A 16,660-nucleotide genomic window follows, 5' to 3' on the forward strand; every position below is an offset into this window, starting at 1 on the left:
ACAGTAGCTCATGTTTACAGCATAGACCATTAGCTGTCATTCTTAGTCATTGTTAATTGCCTAAAAAGACTACATATGTCTATTAAATGTAAATTTAAAGCAATGTTTATGCTTCGTTCCAGTCGTACGAAGCATAAAAAGTACATAGAGAAACTCAACACAGCTCACTAGCCACTGGTGTTTGGTTGTTATTTACAGAACGATGCCAGCGATACACCAGCACCCTAGTATAAATGCTTACAATGGTGCAACGCTTGCACTCATGTAAACTAAGATTTAGGCTCACTGTTGCCAATGTTTAAAACAAGTTTAAACACGCATACCTTTCAGGCATGACTTGGGATTGCAGATGTCATTATATTAACCAGAAATCAATGTTGTCACATACAGCTGAAGGTTTCCAGCCCAAAATCTGTTTCAAACTTCAGCCAACCAGATTGCTTACAAATGCAATGCAAATCAGCATTCAAAAGTAATTTAAAAAACAAAACACTCAAATGATTCCAAACCAGCACACATTTTGTTCGCCATCCCAACTTTATGTTAAAAACCCGCAGATTTGGCAACACTGCCAGAAATTTAAATTAGTGTCTAGAAAACATACCAGTTTCAGCACATTTCTAGTTGAAAGGATCATCGGAGCCTCGATGGTGCAATAATACAAACAACGGTTGGACGCTACAAAAGCGGTTTCGGGAATTTCCTGTACAGAGCATTGCTTTGTAAAATATTCGATGAGACAACATTGGCATCGCTTCAAGAGAGGCTTTTGGACACTTTTGTGGTTCCATGACTCATATTGATAAAGTCACAGTGGACTTGAGGGGCACTGAGGCGTTTCACATGGCAGTGAGCGTCTGCAAACAGGCTTAAGGCCCTGGACTCTGTCTTGACTTTGTAACTGTATAAACATGCTGTTCAGTTACTGTGCTACCTGGATCAAATGCCTCTGTGTACAGGTAGAGGTTTGTGTTGAGCTTCCTGCTGCACCAAATGGCTTGAATTTACTATCTGGAGAAATAAGTGCCAGTAAGTTACGACAGCCAGAAGAAGATGTAGAAGACTGGTCTGATTTTGTCTTGATACTTCTGGCTCTGTTCTAATAACTAATTCCAGTGTTTCCACATTTACTTTAATCCTTATCCTCTCCACTCTCTTGTCATTCCCATTTTCCCGTCTTTGTCTCGTGAACGGAGGCACCGCTGTCCCTGCCTGATAATGCATTGCTGAGCTAGCGATAAGAATTGGGTGAGTGAGGTTTTACAGCTCCGCGCAGACACTTGAGATAGGGTTTGATTTAGTAGGACTGGCAAAGGACGAAAACAAAGATCGCGCGCGATTTATGTTCTTGGAGGCTGTAATTTGCTAATGGAAGAAAGCGGGTCGTGTACGTGCAGCTCTTTTGCTGACGGAGATTCCTTTGTCTTTTATGTGACACTTTGAATCAGAGATCAAATTAATTTACGGCACGTTTTCTGCGGCTGATTCACATGCTCTGACACGAAGCCAGGTCACGGTGTCCTGACCTCTCCGGGGGGTTGAATGGCTACTGACGGCGAAGTGACCTCAGCAGGGGTGTTGTCTCGTGCTCAGATGTTTAACGTGAGCTGTCCTCTCTCTGTGCTCTGCAGCCAGCTGCCTGTGCTTTCACAGAGTACCATCATTTTCAGCTGGTTCCTAATTTGATTTATGGAGTCCTGCTGGCTGCCCACTCAGCTCATGGCGCTGTCCCTGCGCTGTGACGCTGGACTCTGAAACATGTAGACAGGCACATGCGTCACCATGATGCATCATGCTCTCCGTGCTTCCACACAGTGCCGGAGATTTTGTGGGTTTATCAGTACGCACCTAATAAACTCACACGTTTATGTGATGTTACAGGTTTCTCTGCGAGTGCAGGTTCAGGACCAGACATTCCACTCTGCTCCACATTACTGACCTCAGCTGCTCTGCAATGAAAGGCATGAGAGTTACCCACCCACTAAAAAGCATGTGTGTGACAAGTGAGCGCAGGCGCACACACCTTTGAGGCATCTTCTCCTTTAACAATTGTATTAACACCATTCTACGTATATTTTGATCCCACTAAAGAACAGCATATTTAACGTTCTCCGCTGATCATTTCACACGCTACTGAAAGCTGATGTTTTTCAGCCAGTTCTCCTCCTTCCCCCTTCTATTGCCTTGGTGTCTGCTCCCCATTAAACCCACTGGAGGATTTCCTTCCTCGCAGGGTCTTGGAAGGCTAGCAGAGCGTGAGAGAGGAGTGGCGGTCAAACAGGAATCTGTGGAGAGGGATCTTGGTCCAAACATCTTATCATCTCGAGGGAGGCCCTGATGCAGGCCTGCCTCTCGTAGAGGAATCTCCTTTTCAAGAGAGATGAATGCTGGAACTTTATTCAGGAAGGAGGAAAAGAACAAGCAGCCAGGGGAAGAGATTCTGAGCCAGCAGAGGGAGCTGTTTATTATTTTTGTGTATGACAAAGGGGAGAGGGATTTGTTTGTGTTGGTAAGGAAATCAGAGGAAGTCAGAGCATTTTAAGTAGGTCACTCTCGACATTTTTCCCCTCAAAAAAGCCCTCTTGGAAGACGTGAACTGTACAGCAGTTTAACCTTGCAGACTGTTAAATGATAACATTTCACTCACTTTGTCATTTGTTTGCTTTTCTTCTGTCCTTCACCTCCAGAGGAGAAATATGTGGCTGTGCAGCCGTACACCAGTCAAGGAAAAGATGAGGTGAGCTTTGAGAAAGGGGCCACCGTGGAGGTCATTCAGAAGAACCTGGAGGGCTGGTGGTACGTCAGGTAAGCAAACAGGAAACCAACCGCACACGTTTTAGATACATTAGAAACGTTACTTCTTTTAGAGAGAACAAGTCCTCAGAGAACAGTGAGAGGGGTTGTTGTTGCTCAGCACCGTGATCGAGGCAGCAGTTTCCTGCAGCTCTAATTTGCGTAATGATTGCGAAGAACCCATTAACACGTGGCGCTCTCCACAGATCGACTGGACGTCCTGCCTGCGATATCTGACGTGTTTTTGTGTGTGTGTGTGTGTGTGTGTGTTTGCACATGAATACGAATGTGTGTTGTTTACTCACGCAGTGCGTACCTCCTGAAAGCTGTTTGTTTCCGTGTTTCTCCGGGGGCGTAAGATTAGAGCTCCACTGCACAGCTGATTACTATCACATGCTGCCTTGTGGCATCTCACATACGCATAGGAGCTTACATGCGTACATATACAAGCAGAGTCCCTGTTAGAGGTGTAAAACTTGTTGTGTATCGCTAATACACTGCTCAAAAAAATGAAGTAACACTTGATGGAAGTCAGTGTCACTACTGGTCTACAGAGGTCGCACAGGCAGTCCAACTCCTCCAGGATGGCACGTCAATATGTACCATTGCCAGAAGGTTTGCTGTGTCTCCCAGCACAGTATCAAGAGCATGGAGGAGATTGCAGGACACAATCTCTACTGTAGGAGAGCTGGACAGGGGTGTAGAAGTCCCCCGACCCATCACCAGGTCCGATATCTGCTCCTCTGTGCAAGGAGGAACACTGGCAGAACCCTACAAAATGACCTCCAGCAGACTTCATGAGGCCTAAGGGCCTGACGTCCTCCAGTGGGCTCTGTGCTCACTCTCTGGGCACCATGGAGCTCAATTGGTGTTTGCCACTGAACACCAGAACTAGCGTTTCACAGATGAGAGCAGGTTCACCCTGAGCACATGTGACAGACGTGAAAGGGTCTGGAGAACGTTATGCTGCCTGTAGCATCGTTCAGCAGGACTAGTTTGGTGGTGGGTCTGTGATAGTCTGGGGAGGCATATCCATGGTGGGATGCACAGACCTCTACAGACAACGGCCATTAGGTATTGGGATGAAATTCCTCTCTGACCCATTGTCTGACCTTACGCTGGTGCAGTAGGTCCTGGGTTCCTCCTGGCGTACAGTGATACCCAGGTTATGTGGGAGAGTGTGCAGGCAGTTCCTTTGATGCCACTGACTTGCCCCCACGCTCGCCTGACCTAAATCCACCTCTGGGACATGTCCCAGGAGCTCCATGATGCCCTGGTCCAGATCTGGTAGGAGATACCCCGGGACACCATCTGTCATCTCATTAGGAGCATGCACCAATATTGTCAGGCATGCACACAAGCACGTAGGGGCCATACAAACTACTTAGCAGCATTCTGAGTTGCTGCAATGAAATTTCAACAAAATGGACTGGCAGCCGCATTACTTTTTCACTTTGTGTTTAGGGGTGACTTTGAATTCAGCCTTGGTTGATAAATTTCATTTCTATCGAACGATGTGGCATCTTTTTGTTCCTAACACATTACCCAGTCTGTATCAGTATGGATATCCAGCATGATTTTCTTTTCCCATGGAGATCTGATGTGTTTTAAAAGTCTTTTTAATCAGTGTATATGCAAATAGACAATCAGCTCGTTCACTCCTTGGCTCTCGCGCCAGTGCATAATGAGTCATTTTAGAGCTGGCTGTCTGACGGCAAATAATCCTCTAGAAGTACAGTACCCCTGAGTCACGGTGCTCTGAGTAGGTCCGTGTTCTTTTTAGCCATGGGAACTCCTTGTGGTCACAGGTGAAGTCACATGGAAACAATAACACCTCTTCATGAAGGAAAATGACTCAGAATTTAGGACATTACTTATTGTTTCACAAAGCACTCTAAATGAGTCATTTAGCACCACAATGAATGCTGGGATGTGGGGAAGCAGGGTCTCTTTGCTTCTATTATGCAGGCTGTTTACCTGTAATTTGCTTCTTGCACAAGAATTGAAAAGCTGGATTTTGTCAATAGATGGGATGTCATATGGTGGCTAGCAGGGCCACCGCATTAAGACAATCAGCCATTCACTCACACATGCACACCTACGGCCAATGCAGAATCACCAATTAACCTGACAAACATGTCTTTGGACTGTGGAAGGAAGCCAGAGCACCCAGAGAAAACCCACGCAGGCACAGGGAGAACATGCAAACTCTGCACAGAAAGGGCCTGGTCGTGCTAACCACTGCACCACTGTCCTAATATTATTGTTTAAATATCAGAAATTGTCTACATTTTGTGCTGTTTGTTCATTAGCTTACATTCAGTCACTATATAATATATGTTTCGAGGGATAATTATTAAAAACTACATTTCCCACAATGCAGCTAATCAGTTTCTCCAGTGCCACTTTAAATGACAGAAACCTGGGTGACATGCCAACTAGATACATTATTAAGCATTCTGTATTTTTGCCTACAGATATTTAGGTAAAGAGGGCTGGGCCCCGGCCTCTTACTTGAAGAAAATCAAAGAGGACTTCTCACCCCGCAAGAAGACCCTGACAGGCCCTGTGGAGATTATTGGCAACATCATGGAGATCAGCAACCTGCTGCAAAAGAAGTCGGTCAGCGAGAAGGACATCCAGACGGACGGAGAGTGCAGCACCACGCCGGAGCGACACATCTCCAAGAGCGAGATCAGCCTGCCCATGCCCTACAATTCAGAAATCAACGCCGAGACGGGCAGGAGGTTGAGCGCGGGCCGCGACACCAACAGCCCGTGTCTTGGAATAGCTGCGAGTGCTGCGCTAAATGAAAATAAAGGGAGAGGCGAGTCAGGGTCCCCAGCTGTTGCAAGAGTGGCACCGCACAGAGTGGATATTGGTGAGTGTTTGCTGAGTGTTGGGAGACGGTCGAGTGTTTAGCACCGCTGAATAAATCAGTGAAGTCATTGCTGCTAACGCGGGAGTAGTTTTTTTTTTCTATGAAACATTAAAATGTGTACTTTTCCTTTTTGTGTAGGCTTTGATGCTATAGGTAAGCCACACAGTTGTTGATGTATCTAACGTCTACTAAGCCCAGTGCAGTCTATTAACATACACATTGTCTTTCTAACCAGTGTGGGGATTTAACATGGGAATTTCACATGTTTGGTGTGTGGATTTTCCTTTTCACAAACTAAGGCCAGTTTGTGTGTTTGCTGTGTTATTATGCTGTAGCTCCATGTTGGACGGCTTCATTTTAATCAGATGTTTTGTTGTTTACCAGGCTCTCCAAATCTGAGGCATAAACCTCCCCCAAGAAGAGAAACTAACCTGGTAAGGCACTTCATATCCAAGAAAGTAACATGAGTTCAACATGTGTGGAAGGTTCTAGCTGAAAAACATTTTTAAAGCAAGTATGAATACAGTACACATGAATAATACCAAAATACTGATTGGCTCCCAGGTCACGACCCACTTTGATAATCTGAATGTATCACGCTTAAATATTGCACATTCTAAAATGTATGCATAGCCTACTATCATGACACGACTGAAGATGTCTCACTTCATGTGCCCTTAGTCATATTTATCATAGTCATTCTCACTGAGTCAGATACATTATGGCTGGACATGATGTCAGCTGCTCACCTCTCTCCTCATTCGCTGTGCAGGGTTTCCAGTTACCCAAGCCACCAGAGCCCCCTGCTGTGGAAGCAGAGTATTACACTATAGCAGATTTCCAGTCCTCGATCTCTGATGGCATCAGTTTCCGTGGAGGACAAAAGGCTGATGTAAGTCGCCAGGAGGACAGTGCTGTTGATAAGATAAGATAGGGCTTATTGAATTTATACGTCAGCTGAGCACTCCCCCGACAGCCAGGAGAGCCGAGGCTGTAGAGATACGACCTTGAGATTTTTTGTTTCAGTGTGATGATGTGGACAGGCTTCGCGATCCAAGTAGAAAAATAAAGATAACAGCACGGATTCCATTTTTATTAATTTTTTTATTGAGCCATTTCTAAACAACTGCAATATTAGATGTGATAATCAACTTTTGTTTTATTAAACATCATGCTCAACAAATTCAACAAATATTTAAGAAAGTATTCAATTAAATGGTTCTTATGTCCTTGTTGTGTAGGTAATAGAGAAGAACCCTGGAGGCTGGTGGTATGTACAGATTGGAGAGATGGAAGGCTGGGCCCCTTGCTCATACATCGACAAGCGCAAGAAGCCCAACCTCAGCCGTCGGACTAGCACCTTGACCCGTCCCAAAGTCCCACCACCAGCTCCGCCTATCAAAAAACAAGACTCCGAGGAGGCTCCCCCTCCTGCAAGCTCAGCGTCCAAAGCCGCAGAGCCGCCTAGCAGGCCTGTGTATGAGGAACCTGAATATGATGTTCCTGCAGTCGGATGCGAAGGTGAGTCTGACACAGATTCTGTGAAGGATGAGCGTTCTCTGGAGGCGAGGATGAGCAGCGTGGTCAGTGATAAGTATCGCAGCTCCCCTCCTTCCAGCAAAGCCTCCCCACCTGTCTGCAAGGCGCCCCCTGTGTTTACCCATCGAAGAGCATCCCTGAGATCTGTAGAGGATGTTGCTAAAGAGGAGTGTATCTATGAGAACGATGGCTTCCGGCCAAGCGTTGCCGTTGAAGGAACCGTAGCTAAAGGTTCCAGTGAGCCCAACTCCCCAAGGAGCTACCATTCCTCCACAGTTCCACGAAAACCCTCCGGATCTTCACCTTTAGCTGGCAGACCGATGAAAACCATGACACCAGACATGAATCGTAGAAGCCAGACCCTGGGCAGACACATAGATATCAGCCTCAGGTCCCAAGACATCAGCCCCCACTCCTCATCAGATGAATTGAGCAGAGGCCCCAAGAAGGGCTCTACCTTCAACCGTGATGTGGAGCAGAGAATAGGCCAGAGCCCCTCCACCAGGCCCAAGCCCTCTGTACGACCGAAACCCCTCCTGACAAAATCAGAGCCCCAGAGCCCTGAGAGGATGGACATCAGCTCTCTGAGGCGCCAGCTGAGGCCTACAAGTCAGTTTCGACACAGCCTCAAACCTTCTCGTGGGGACGACTCTGAGACAGGCTCGGTTATCTCTTCAGAGGACTCGATGTGTTCGCGCAGTACCTCAGATCTTTCTTCTGTTTACTCCAAGGGGAGTCATGGTGACTCAGACGTTGAAGGCCCCACTCTCTACCGCTCCTTGGATGCCTATAAGAAGGTCCAGGACTCAGAGGTCAGCTTCCCAGCTGGGGTAGAGGTTGAGGTTCTGGAGAAGCAGGAGAGTGGTTGGTGGTACATCCGTTGGGGCTCCGAGGAGGGCTGGGCTCCGTCTTACTACTTGGAACCTGTCAGAAAAGTAGGTAATGCTGGTGTGTTAGAAACTGATGGACATGGGAGTGGTAGGAGTAAGTCCAACAGCCTGGAGAAAAACGAGCAGCATGTTTTGGCCCTCAATAACATCAATATTCAGGCTCTGCCCCAGCAGCATCAAGGCTTGAGGAGGAACACTCCACCGATTCCTTCCAAGCCTCCTGGTGGCTTCTCGAAACCATCTGGGGTGGTTAATGGAGGTGTACGGATGAGAAATGGAGTCCGCCAGGTGGCAGTGAGGCCTCAGTCTGTGTTCGTGACCACAACACAGCCAGCTAAGGACACGCACTATATGACAGGGTCTTTAAGGAGAAATGACTCCCTTGGCAGAAGTGATCACTATGGCTCTGGTTCCGCCACTCTCGGCGTCCGCCGAAACGCCTCTTTCAGCACCGTGCGGCCACATGTAGTCGTCGAAAGTAACACACGGCCTGCCGAGCGCCCCAGCCTGGGGAGCGCATACAGCACAAGCAATGTCCAAGATGCCCTGAGCAGAGTTAACCAACGCAATGGCATCCCCGTCTCCACAGTCCGGCCCAAGCCCATAGAGAAGAACCAGCTGATCCACAATAACCTAGGCAGGGATGTGTATGTGTCCATTGCTGATTATCGTGGCGATGAGGAGACCATGGGTTTCACTGAGGGCACCTGTCTGGAGGTGTTGGAGAGAAACCCCAATGGATGGTGGTACTGCCAGGTGCAGGACAGCCTAGTTCCCCGCAAGGGCTGGGTTCCCTCCAACTACCTAGAGCGGAAAAAATAAAACCAACCCCACATCCTTCTGCTACCATTCACCACACCTCCCTTTTTGATGTCTCCAAAGATCTGGGTGGCATCACTCCTAAAGAATGTTACCCACAATCTCCCATAAGCAATATGTCCTTGAAAATGTACATTTGAGAAGAGACTGTGTGTGAAGAAAGATGTTTTAATCTGATAAGGAAAGACACTTTTAGTGCTGGTTTACTAAAATGTATACAAAAAAAAAAGAGATTTTAAATATTTTGCCTGGGAATGACCGAAACAGAAATGTGGAATTGGTCACCTTTGACATAGTAAATTTGAGGAGGACAGTGTCTTTTAGATATAGAATGGTATGTGTGGGAGCAATAACCTCTTAAAGAGGTTTATATCATGGAGTAGAGAAGCTGAGCAGGGTAATGGTGACGCTCATTCCTGCCTATCACTGACTATGATGGCCGATAAGTGCCTTTTGTATTTGACCACCTGAATGGAGGTCCTCAATGGTGGATGGCAAAACATTAAATCAACCAAACCTTTGACGAGTGCCATAGTCCTATGAACACCACCATGTCCATAGCCAGTTACGAGTTCCACTATTGAGTGCAAACAAAGTGCAAAATTTGGATCTCAAGTGCTATAATTGGTCCACTGCACAGATCAATGAGAGAAAAACAGATTAAAGGGACTCAAGTCACCAGAGGTTTTATTAGTTTTAAGCCACAAATCATCAAACAAAGACAATATTTAAATCTTGCTACTTTTGTTTAGTTTAATTGTTCATGTTACAGTGTCTTGTGTTAGTGCGAGTCTTCCTTAGAGAATTATTTCTGCTTTCTTGTGACATCCGTTTTCCACCGACAGCCGAGAATTGGAAAAGTTAAAGCTCCTTCCTGCAGTGAATTTGGCAAATAAATGAATAAGTAAAAAAAATAGCGCAGGCACTCCAATTTAATAAAATAGCACAGTTTTTTTTTTTATCCCACAGAAATATGATAATGTTCATGTTTTTATTCCCAGATGTGTTTCTCTGGGATAGCAAATGCATTGAAAAAAAACAAAAAAACAACAACCCTGTGAAGCTTGAAAGAGTTGGATATTTTAGTTTCTTCGAAAATCAACAAAACCACCTCATGTCCTCAGAAGATGAAAACATTTAGTTTACAAAAAAATCAGGTTTACCATGTTTTTTTTTTAACTCCTGGAACAATTGATTTTGTACATATTTTGTTTTGTATGAATATAATAAAACTGCCGTTGCAGCGATATATTGAATAAAATACTGGAAATGTGGTGAAATAATTAAATCCCAGGGATATATTTGCTTAGCATTTTGCCCAAAATGTGATCAAACCAAAGAGAAATATCATTTTATTGGCAGTTCATTTTGTGATTTTACTATTTATTAATGGTATAAATAATACAATATATTCACCAAAATGCCTGAAACAAGGTTTTCGAACCGAAAACGAAAATCCTATCAATACCTGGAAGCACTTGATACATGTTCTTCCCTTGAGACAAGAATTAAATAAGTCAATTGTAATCTTAGATATTGCTGTGCAGTATTGGTCTTGGCATTAAATAGAAGACAACTAAACTAAGTTTATTATTGTGTTTCGTAGTTTAGATTTTTTTAATACATCTTCTAAATTGTAGTTTTATATCATTTATATAATCATAAAAAATAAGATCATGAAAATAGAAATTAGAGAAACCGTTCTCCCACAGTACAGAAGTTTCATGTGAGAATTTGAAATTCAGAGCTGAAACTTTCAAAACTCAAATGGCTGATGTTCAAGACTGCTGAAATATTTTCTAACGAACGGCGCGAGCTCTCTGTTCAAGGCCCAACACTAACTCTTCATTATGTTTCTGCTGGACAGTATCATAGTATTAAAGTACCGTACCTGCTAGATCGCAGTTATCTATTTGAACAAAACCATGTTTGTTTGTTGTTTTTTTTTTTTTTTTTTGATGGTTTGTTAATTTGTGATCACACTGTGACAATAATGACGAATGAAGTGGTTCTGTTTTGTGAGTTAGTGCACTTTAAACTGATTTATGGTGCATTAATGTAAAGGTGCAGTCGATACTCAGCATGTTATTTATTGAATATGTTTTTTTGAATAATTATTTCCTCAACTCAAAGGAGAGGTTGAAGCCTTTAACAAGAGTTTCTCTCTCTTTGGGGGTAGAATTGGAGAAACAGAGACCTCTTGTGGAGGCTAGACGGTACTACAACAGGGTTTTAACCCCATCCACAAGGTTTACCAGCCACCCTACCTCAGTGCAACAAGAAATGCACTGCTGGTCAGTGAGTCTCCCCAAAAATTGTACAGAAATAAAATAAAAATCTTAGTGCAGCTAAAATTATTTTTGTTTCACATTTTGTTTTGTATTGGGCATTAATTTATTTTTTGAAAATTCGATTTTTTTTCGATGCTGTGTGCTGCAACTTTAGCAAATCATGGGCACTTCCTTCATCTTTATTGAGCTTTACATAATGCCTGATTAAAGCATATTTATTACAAATAGTTCTATTATCTTTTCATGATTTTGACAATCATTGTTGTCCCCCGTTCAAATATTCCCCTCTCGTTATACGGCCTCATTTTTACACGATCTGGCCTGAATGCCAAATGCTGCCAGAGCAGTCAACGACACATATATCATCACTTATTTAACAGACGTTTCGTAACGGATAATAAAATGATGCATATTATATGGAGCTATAAATAAAAACATTACAACGTTGTCAAACCCCAGTCAACCCCTCTCCCACGGACCCCATTCCCGTCAGACGAAGGCATTATGTAAATGTGTTGAATCACTCTTAACATTTCACTCTGTATTATTATTGCGTATCGCTTTGTTTGATCGAGCTGAACTTACTCGCAAGGGAATCTTTCTGTCAGGCATACATTTAGCCGTGTATCTTTGTTTATGCTTTTGCTTTATTTTTCTGATTTCCTCGATTTTGCTCTTTGCTGACAAATTCTGAAATGAACCCATGAGGAAATGTGCAATAGGAAGAAAATAAAAAAGTTATCACACTTTGACAAGAGGTAAATATAACAGGTGTCGAGAGAGAGAGAGAGAGAAAAAAAGAAGATGCCATTACAGATGTTCCTGGTCAAACTGCCAGTCACGAGCTTTCACCATGTGTCATATTTAAGTGTGTCAAAAGAACGGACGGACGTGTAAGGCCCTGAACGCATCAGAAAACCGTTGGACCAAAAGCAGCCGTATGTGACACCTCCTTATGTCCTGACGCCATGAACTCTGCTCCTCCTGCCCTCTGCAGCGGAGGACGGTGATTTTGAATGGCATGGCAGAAACCCGCTGACCCGCTCCGTTGTGACACTACAGCCGTCTGGGGTCTTCTTCTCGGATGGGGAGTCACGCGGGGCCCATCATCAGGGGCCCCCGGCGGCCCCACTCTGAGCTGTCACGTTCGTGCCTGATAGTTCTTGTGTTGTTTTCTTCTTCTTCTTCTTTTTGTTTGCTTGTTTTTTTGTTTGTTTTTTTCCTCTGGAGTGTCTCCGCCCCTATCGCCCCTCTCATCCCACCACTGTCAAACCAAGTCAGACTGCTCTCCTCACTAATCACCACGGCGACGGAGGGAAGAGTGACGTAGACGGGAGAGTCTCCGCGGTAAACAAGAGACAGAGGAGATGCAGGCTCCTGCGGGCCATTTCGGTTCAATCCGTCAACTTCCAGGATGAGCACTGAAAATAGAAAAGCCCCTGTTATTTTTATTTATTTACTTTTTTGTTCAGCTTGCTCAGCTTCGTGCAGGCCTCACTGACATGTAACAGGTGAAGACGTCATTGTGCTAAAGGCTTGTTCACAGGCCAGGACTCAGAGTTCCCTTGCCTTGTTAGGAGCTTGTGTCCCTAAAGCCTTTTTTTTTCTGAATGGTTTGTAGTTAAACTCCACCTTTAACAAATAGTTAGACGTTGTGGGAAATGGATTATTCGCTTTGTTGCTGGGAATTCGATGAAAAGATTTTACCGTCCAGTGTGACATCTGCAGAGAATTTTTCAGAACGGTAGGCTGGTTCCACGTGTACCTGCTGAAGGTGGAAGGCCTCTCTCTGCAAAATCTGGGTTAAGATATAGAATCCAATTAGAATCCAACTGGAATCCAATTGTGGTTCAAGATGTGGTTCAAAAGCTGCAATGCATAAGTTTTAAAGTTAAAGCATCTTTTAATTCATCCCTTCATTCATTGTGTTTTAATGATGGATTAGATTAGACAAATAATACCATCAGAAGGCTGTTAGCATAGCTTAGCATAAAAAAACTTCATCTCATGCAAGTTATTAATGTTCTCATCCAACTCTCAGCAACAAAGTGAATATGCTCTTTTTACATTTCAGGCTATTTTATTTTCTGCCTCTCTCTCTCTCTCGTAGCAGAGTGGGAATGGAATTGGAGGAAGCCATATGTTCTGCCTTCCACCTGCACAAATGAGCGAGCGTGTCCACATTCTGGCGCACTTTCAGCAATGATCAGGAGCCGTTCAAGCCGAGGGGGGGGGGGGTGAGTTTTCCGACATCTTCTCTGAGGTCAGCCGGGTGAGACGGCCCCTCTGTCCCCCATTCCTCTCCCTTTTTTTTTTTTTTTTTTTAACGAATGCGCGGCGCCTCTCAGCCGTGAAGCAACTTCGGCTGTGGCCGCACGTCCTCTCTGCTCCCCAGTTCTCTTTCTTGCATATTTTCCGTCTCTCTGTCCTTCCTCGACACAGCCGGGCTCGTCTATGAAACGACTGGGACGTCTAGGGGGGAGGGTTCGGGTGGCGCGGTAGTGTTTTAGAGCGTGTGTACTAGCACGGCGAGATGGATTGTTTGCAGGTGCGCTCAAGGAAAGAGTAGTTGGAGGTCAGGGAGGAGATGTGCGAGAGCAGGATGCGGGGAGACAGGAGATGGATCAGACAGTAGATTGTAGAGGACGAGGTGACGGCGAGGTGAGGGGAGCTGTGCTTCAGTGGGAGGGAGACGGAGGCCTGGCTAGCCTGAAACCTCTGGAAGCTCATTTTATCAAACAGACCCAACAGGCTCTCCGCTTCCAGACCTGAGCTGCGGAGTCTCATTTCATCAAGCTTAGTTTTAAATGTAGCTCTTGCAGCCTCACAAGAAACGAGTTCAGCGCGCAGCAGCTCCTCTCAGCCTCCCTCTCCGTCCGATTCGACTTCACAACTGATCCTACGTCTGATTCTTGGCTTCTTTTACTCTCCTCAGATCACATGTAGCCGTGTGGGCGTGATAGCTGAGCTGAGCTGAGCTGAGCTGGGTGCGACGGGGAAAACAAGGCCTTTTGTGTTAACGTTGAAAAAATAAGTGAATGTTTGAAAAGTGTTTGAAGGGTTCAGTCATGTGTAAAGAAGCAATCTTTATTAAGGTAATCAAAAGCACCCATCTCTGGAAAGGATTGATTGCAGGAGTTAATAGAGGCAGCTGTTGGTTATTAGAAAGAGGAGCAGGTTTGAGAGGAAAGTTTCGGCAAGTGTGTGGGAGCAGGTGGGATGTATTCAGGAGGATGATTTAGTAAGTTTTTTTTTAAAATTAATATCTAGTTTTTGTTTGAGTTGACGAACAAAGGGAAGAACGAGTGAAGCTGCAAGGGCTTTTGTCTCGAGCAGTTGGGGGGAGGAAAAAATAAAAAAACGTGTGAGTGAACGTGGGAACGCAGATTATTTATGTGATTCTGAAAAACTTCCTCGCGGTTGTTTGAGGCGCCAGCGGGCATCAGCGGGAGCCGTCTCCGAGCTCCAGAGGAGGAGGCTGTGTCGAGGAACGAGGTGCGCCACTGCGTCTCTGTGGCGCTTTTCTTTGTCTCTGTTTGAATCCCCCTTTCTAATTAGCACAACAGTGTGTCTTAATTAACCTCAGCTAAGCCGCACACTATTCCAACGCTTAAACTGCTTCCTAATCAAGGGCACTGCTGCCTTTCCTGCGTGGGAGCAGGATCCCGGCGCCGGGTCGGGGCTCAGCCATACTTCTGCGGCGGAGGCGAGACGTCGTAAGTGACGGATGCCGAGTGACAGCTGAGGTAGATTCACGGGAAAGGTGGAGCCTGTTTTAGCCTCAGCGTTGCATTTATAGAATAGAATTTGTCACCGCCCTGCTGTGGAGAAGCAGCGTGCCAAAAAAAAAATCTTGACACCACTGAGCTCTTGATCTGTAAATTCTTTCACAAATCAAACGATCTTACCAGCAAGCCAGAAACAAACACACCAACAACAACAACTGCAGGCCCTGAGTTGGACCAAAGGAGGTGCTACTCTTTCATTTTCTCTTTTGATTTCTTCTTCTTCTTTTTTTTTATTACCATGGTTGTTATGCAAATTGTGTTTAACCCTTGCTAACTGCTTGTTTTCAAAAGGCATGCCACGAGGATGCACAGGACGTTTGAATCCGCCTCTCTGGTGATGAATCATATCCAGTGTCAGGGTCACGCACCCATAAAAATGAAAAAGCAAACACAGTCCTTCCTGATTGGAGACATCCCGTGCATTCCCTTTGAAAACGGGGCATTTTCTTATCTACCGTTTCCTTTTGACAAGTCTTGTTCCTCTTTTTGTATCTTGTACATGTTTACATTGTATGTCGCATTGCCCAGAAGAGAAACAATATTAAATGTATTATCTCTGTTGTTTTACTCCGGCCTCCTCTTCATTTGTGTGGCACGTGCTGCTGCAGACAAAGAACAGCGGAGCCCCCTCCCCCTCCCCTCCACGTCGTGACCTGTCAAGATAGCATGTGACGGTGATATTACAGATTGAGACATTTGTCTTTATTCGCCTTATTGTGCGGGCCAGATTAAGTGAGTTTAGACGTGGAGGAGCAGAACAATACGGCCGCGGTTATATATAGCGAGACATGAGTTATGAGAGGAAAGTGAGGGGAGGCTGGGGGAGCGATGAATGAAGACGAACGAGCCCTCGCAGCCCCCGTTCCCCACTAAATAGGAGGGACAAGAATTTTGTTCTCCTGCTTCCAAATGAACGTGTGGAGAGATTTATCACGTCTGTCCTGAGGAAATATGTGAAATATACGCTTACTCCTCTCTTAACCTCTTAAAGTAAAATGCTGGTTTTTAAGAGGAATTGGCAATAAATTACGAGGTCAGGGTTTTCCCTTTATGTATTAATAATTGCTATTTATCAGCTACTATATGGTAACAAGACAGAGCTGCAATGCGCAAATGTTGAACATTTAAAGCAGTGGTATGTTAACTGGGACATTGTTGTTTCAGCAATTGTTAGCTAACAATCCCATTTAAACACCCATCAACATAAAATATGTGTTGTGTTTTATTCTCCCTACAAATGGTGTAGCGTTTACCATATTCACGCAGAGTTCATATGAATGGTGCCCTCTTGCGGCGTTCACAACCTCGTAAGTGGAGGTGGATGGTGAGTTAATATACTGTAGTTTAGTCGTATAGAGTTTGTTTTGTTGTACTATTCCCAACGGTCCTATCCGTTCATTGTGCCTTAACCCGCTTGTTAGCTTGCTAAACTGTTAGCCTTTGTACTTAGATGCTTAGTGTTGATGCTACCACCAGCAGCATTTTGTGTACACGACATTGAAAGACATAAGAACAAGCTCATGAGTTCCATTTGACGCAAGCATGACGTAGCATAACACTGTACGTAACACCACACCACCTGACAATTGATGCTAATTCCACAAGGCCCAGACTGTCTCTCTAAATTAGCAAAAAGCCAAATATATGAGAGCTCAGCTA

General features: G+C 44.8%; 1 protein-coding gene across 1 annotated transcript in view; it reads left to right on the forward strand.

The window, feature by feature from the left end:
• sh3pxd2aa (SH3 and PX domains 2Aa) overlaps nt 1-13,414 on the forward strand; it is a 66,227-nt gene extending 52,813 nt beyond the window's left edge. Inside the window, exons 8-12 of the mRNA XM_084565744.1 lie at nt 2,688-2,805; nt 5,271-5,674; nt 6,059-6,108; nt 6,447-6,566; nt 6,916-13,414. Of these exons, the coding sequence (XP_084421870.1) occupies nt 2,688-2,805; nt 5,271-5,674; nt 6,059-6,108; nt 6,447-6,566; nt 6,916-8,925 (2,702 nt within the window). The 3' untranslated portion in view covers nt 8,926-13,414. The remainder of the gene's footprint in view (nt 1-2,687; nt 2,806-5,270; nt 5,675-6,058; nt 6,109-6,446; nt 6,567-6,915) is intronic.
• The last annotated feature ends 3,246 nt before the right edge of the window (nt 13,415-16,660 follow it).

Source organism: Chelon labrosus, assembly GCF_963514085.1.
Source record: "Chelon labrosus genome assembly, chromosome: 2".
In the NCBI taxonomy this organism is placed as follows: Eukaryota; Metazoa; Chordata; class Actinopteri; order Mugiliformes; family Mugilidae; genus Chelon; species Chelon labrosus.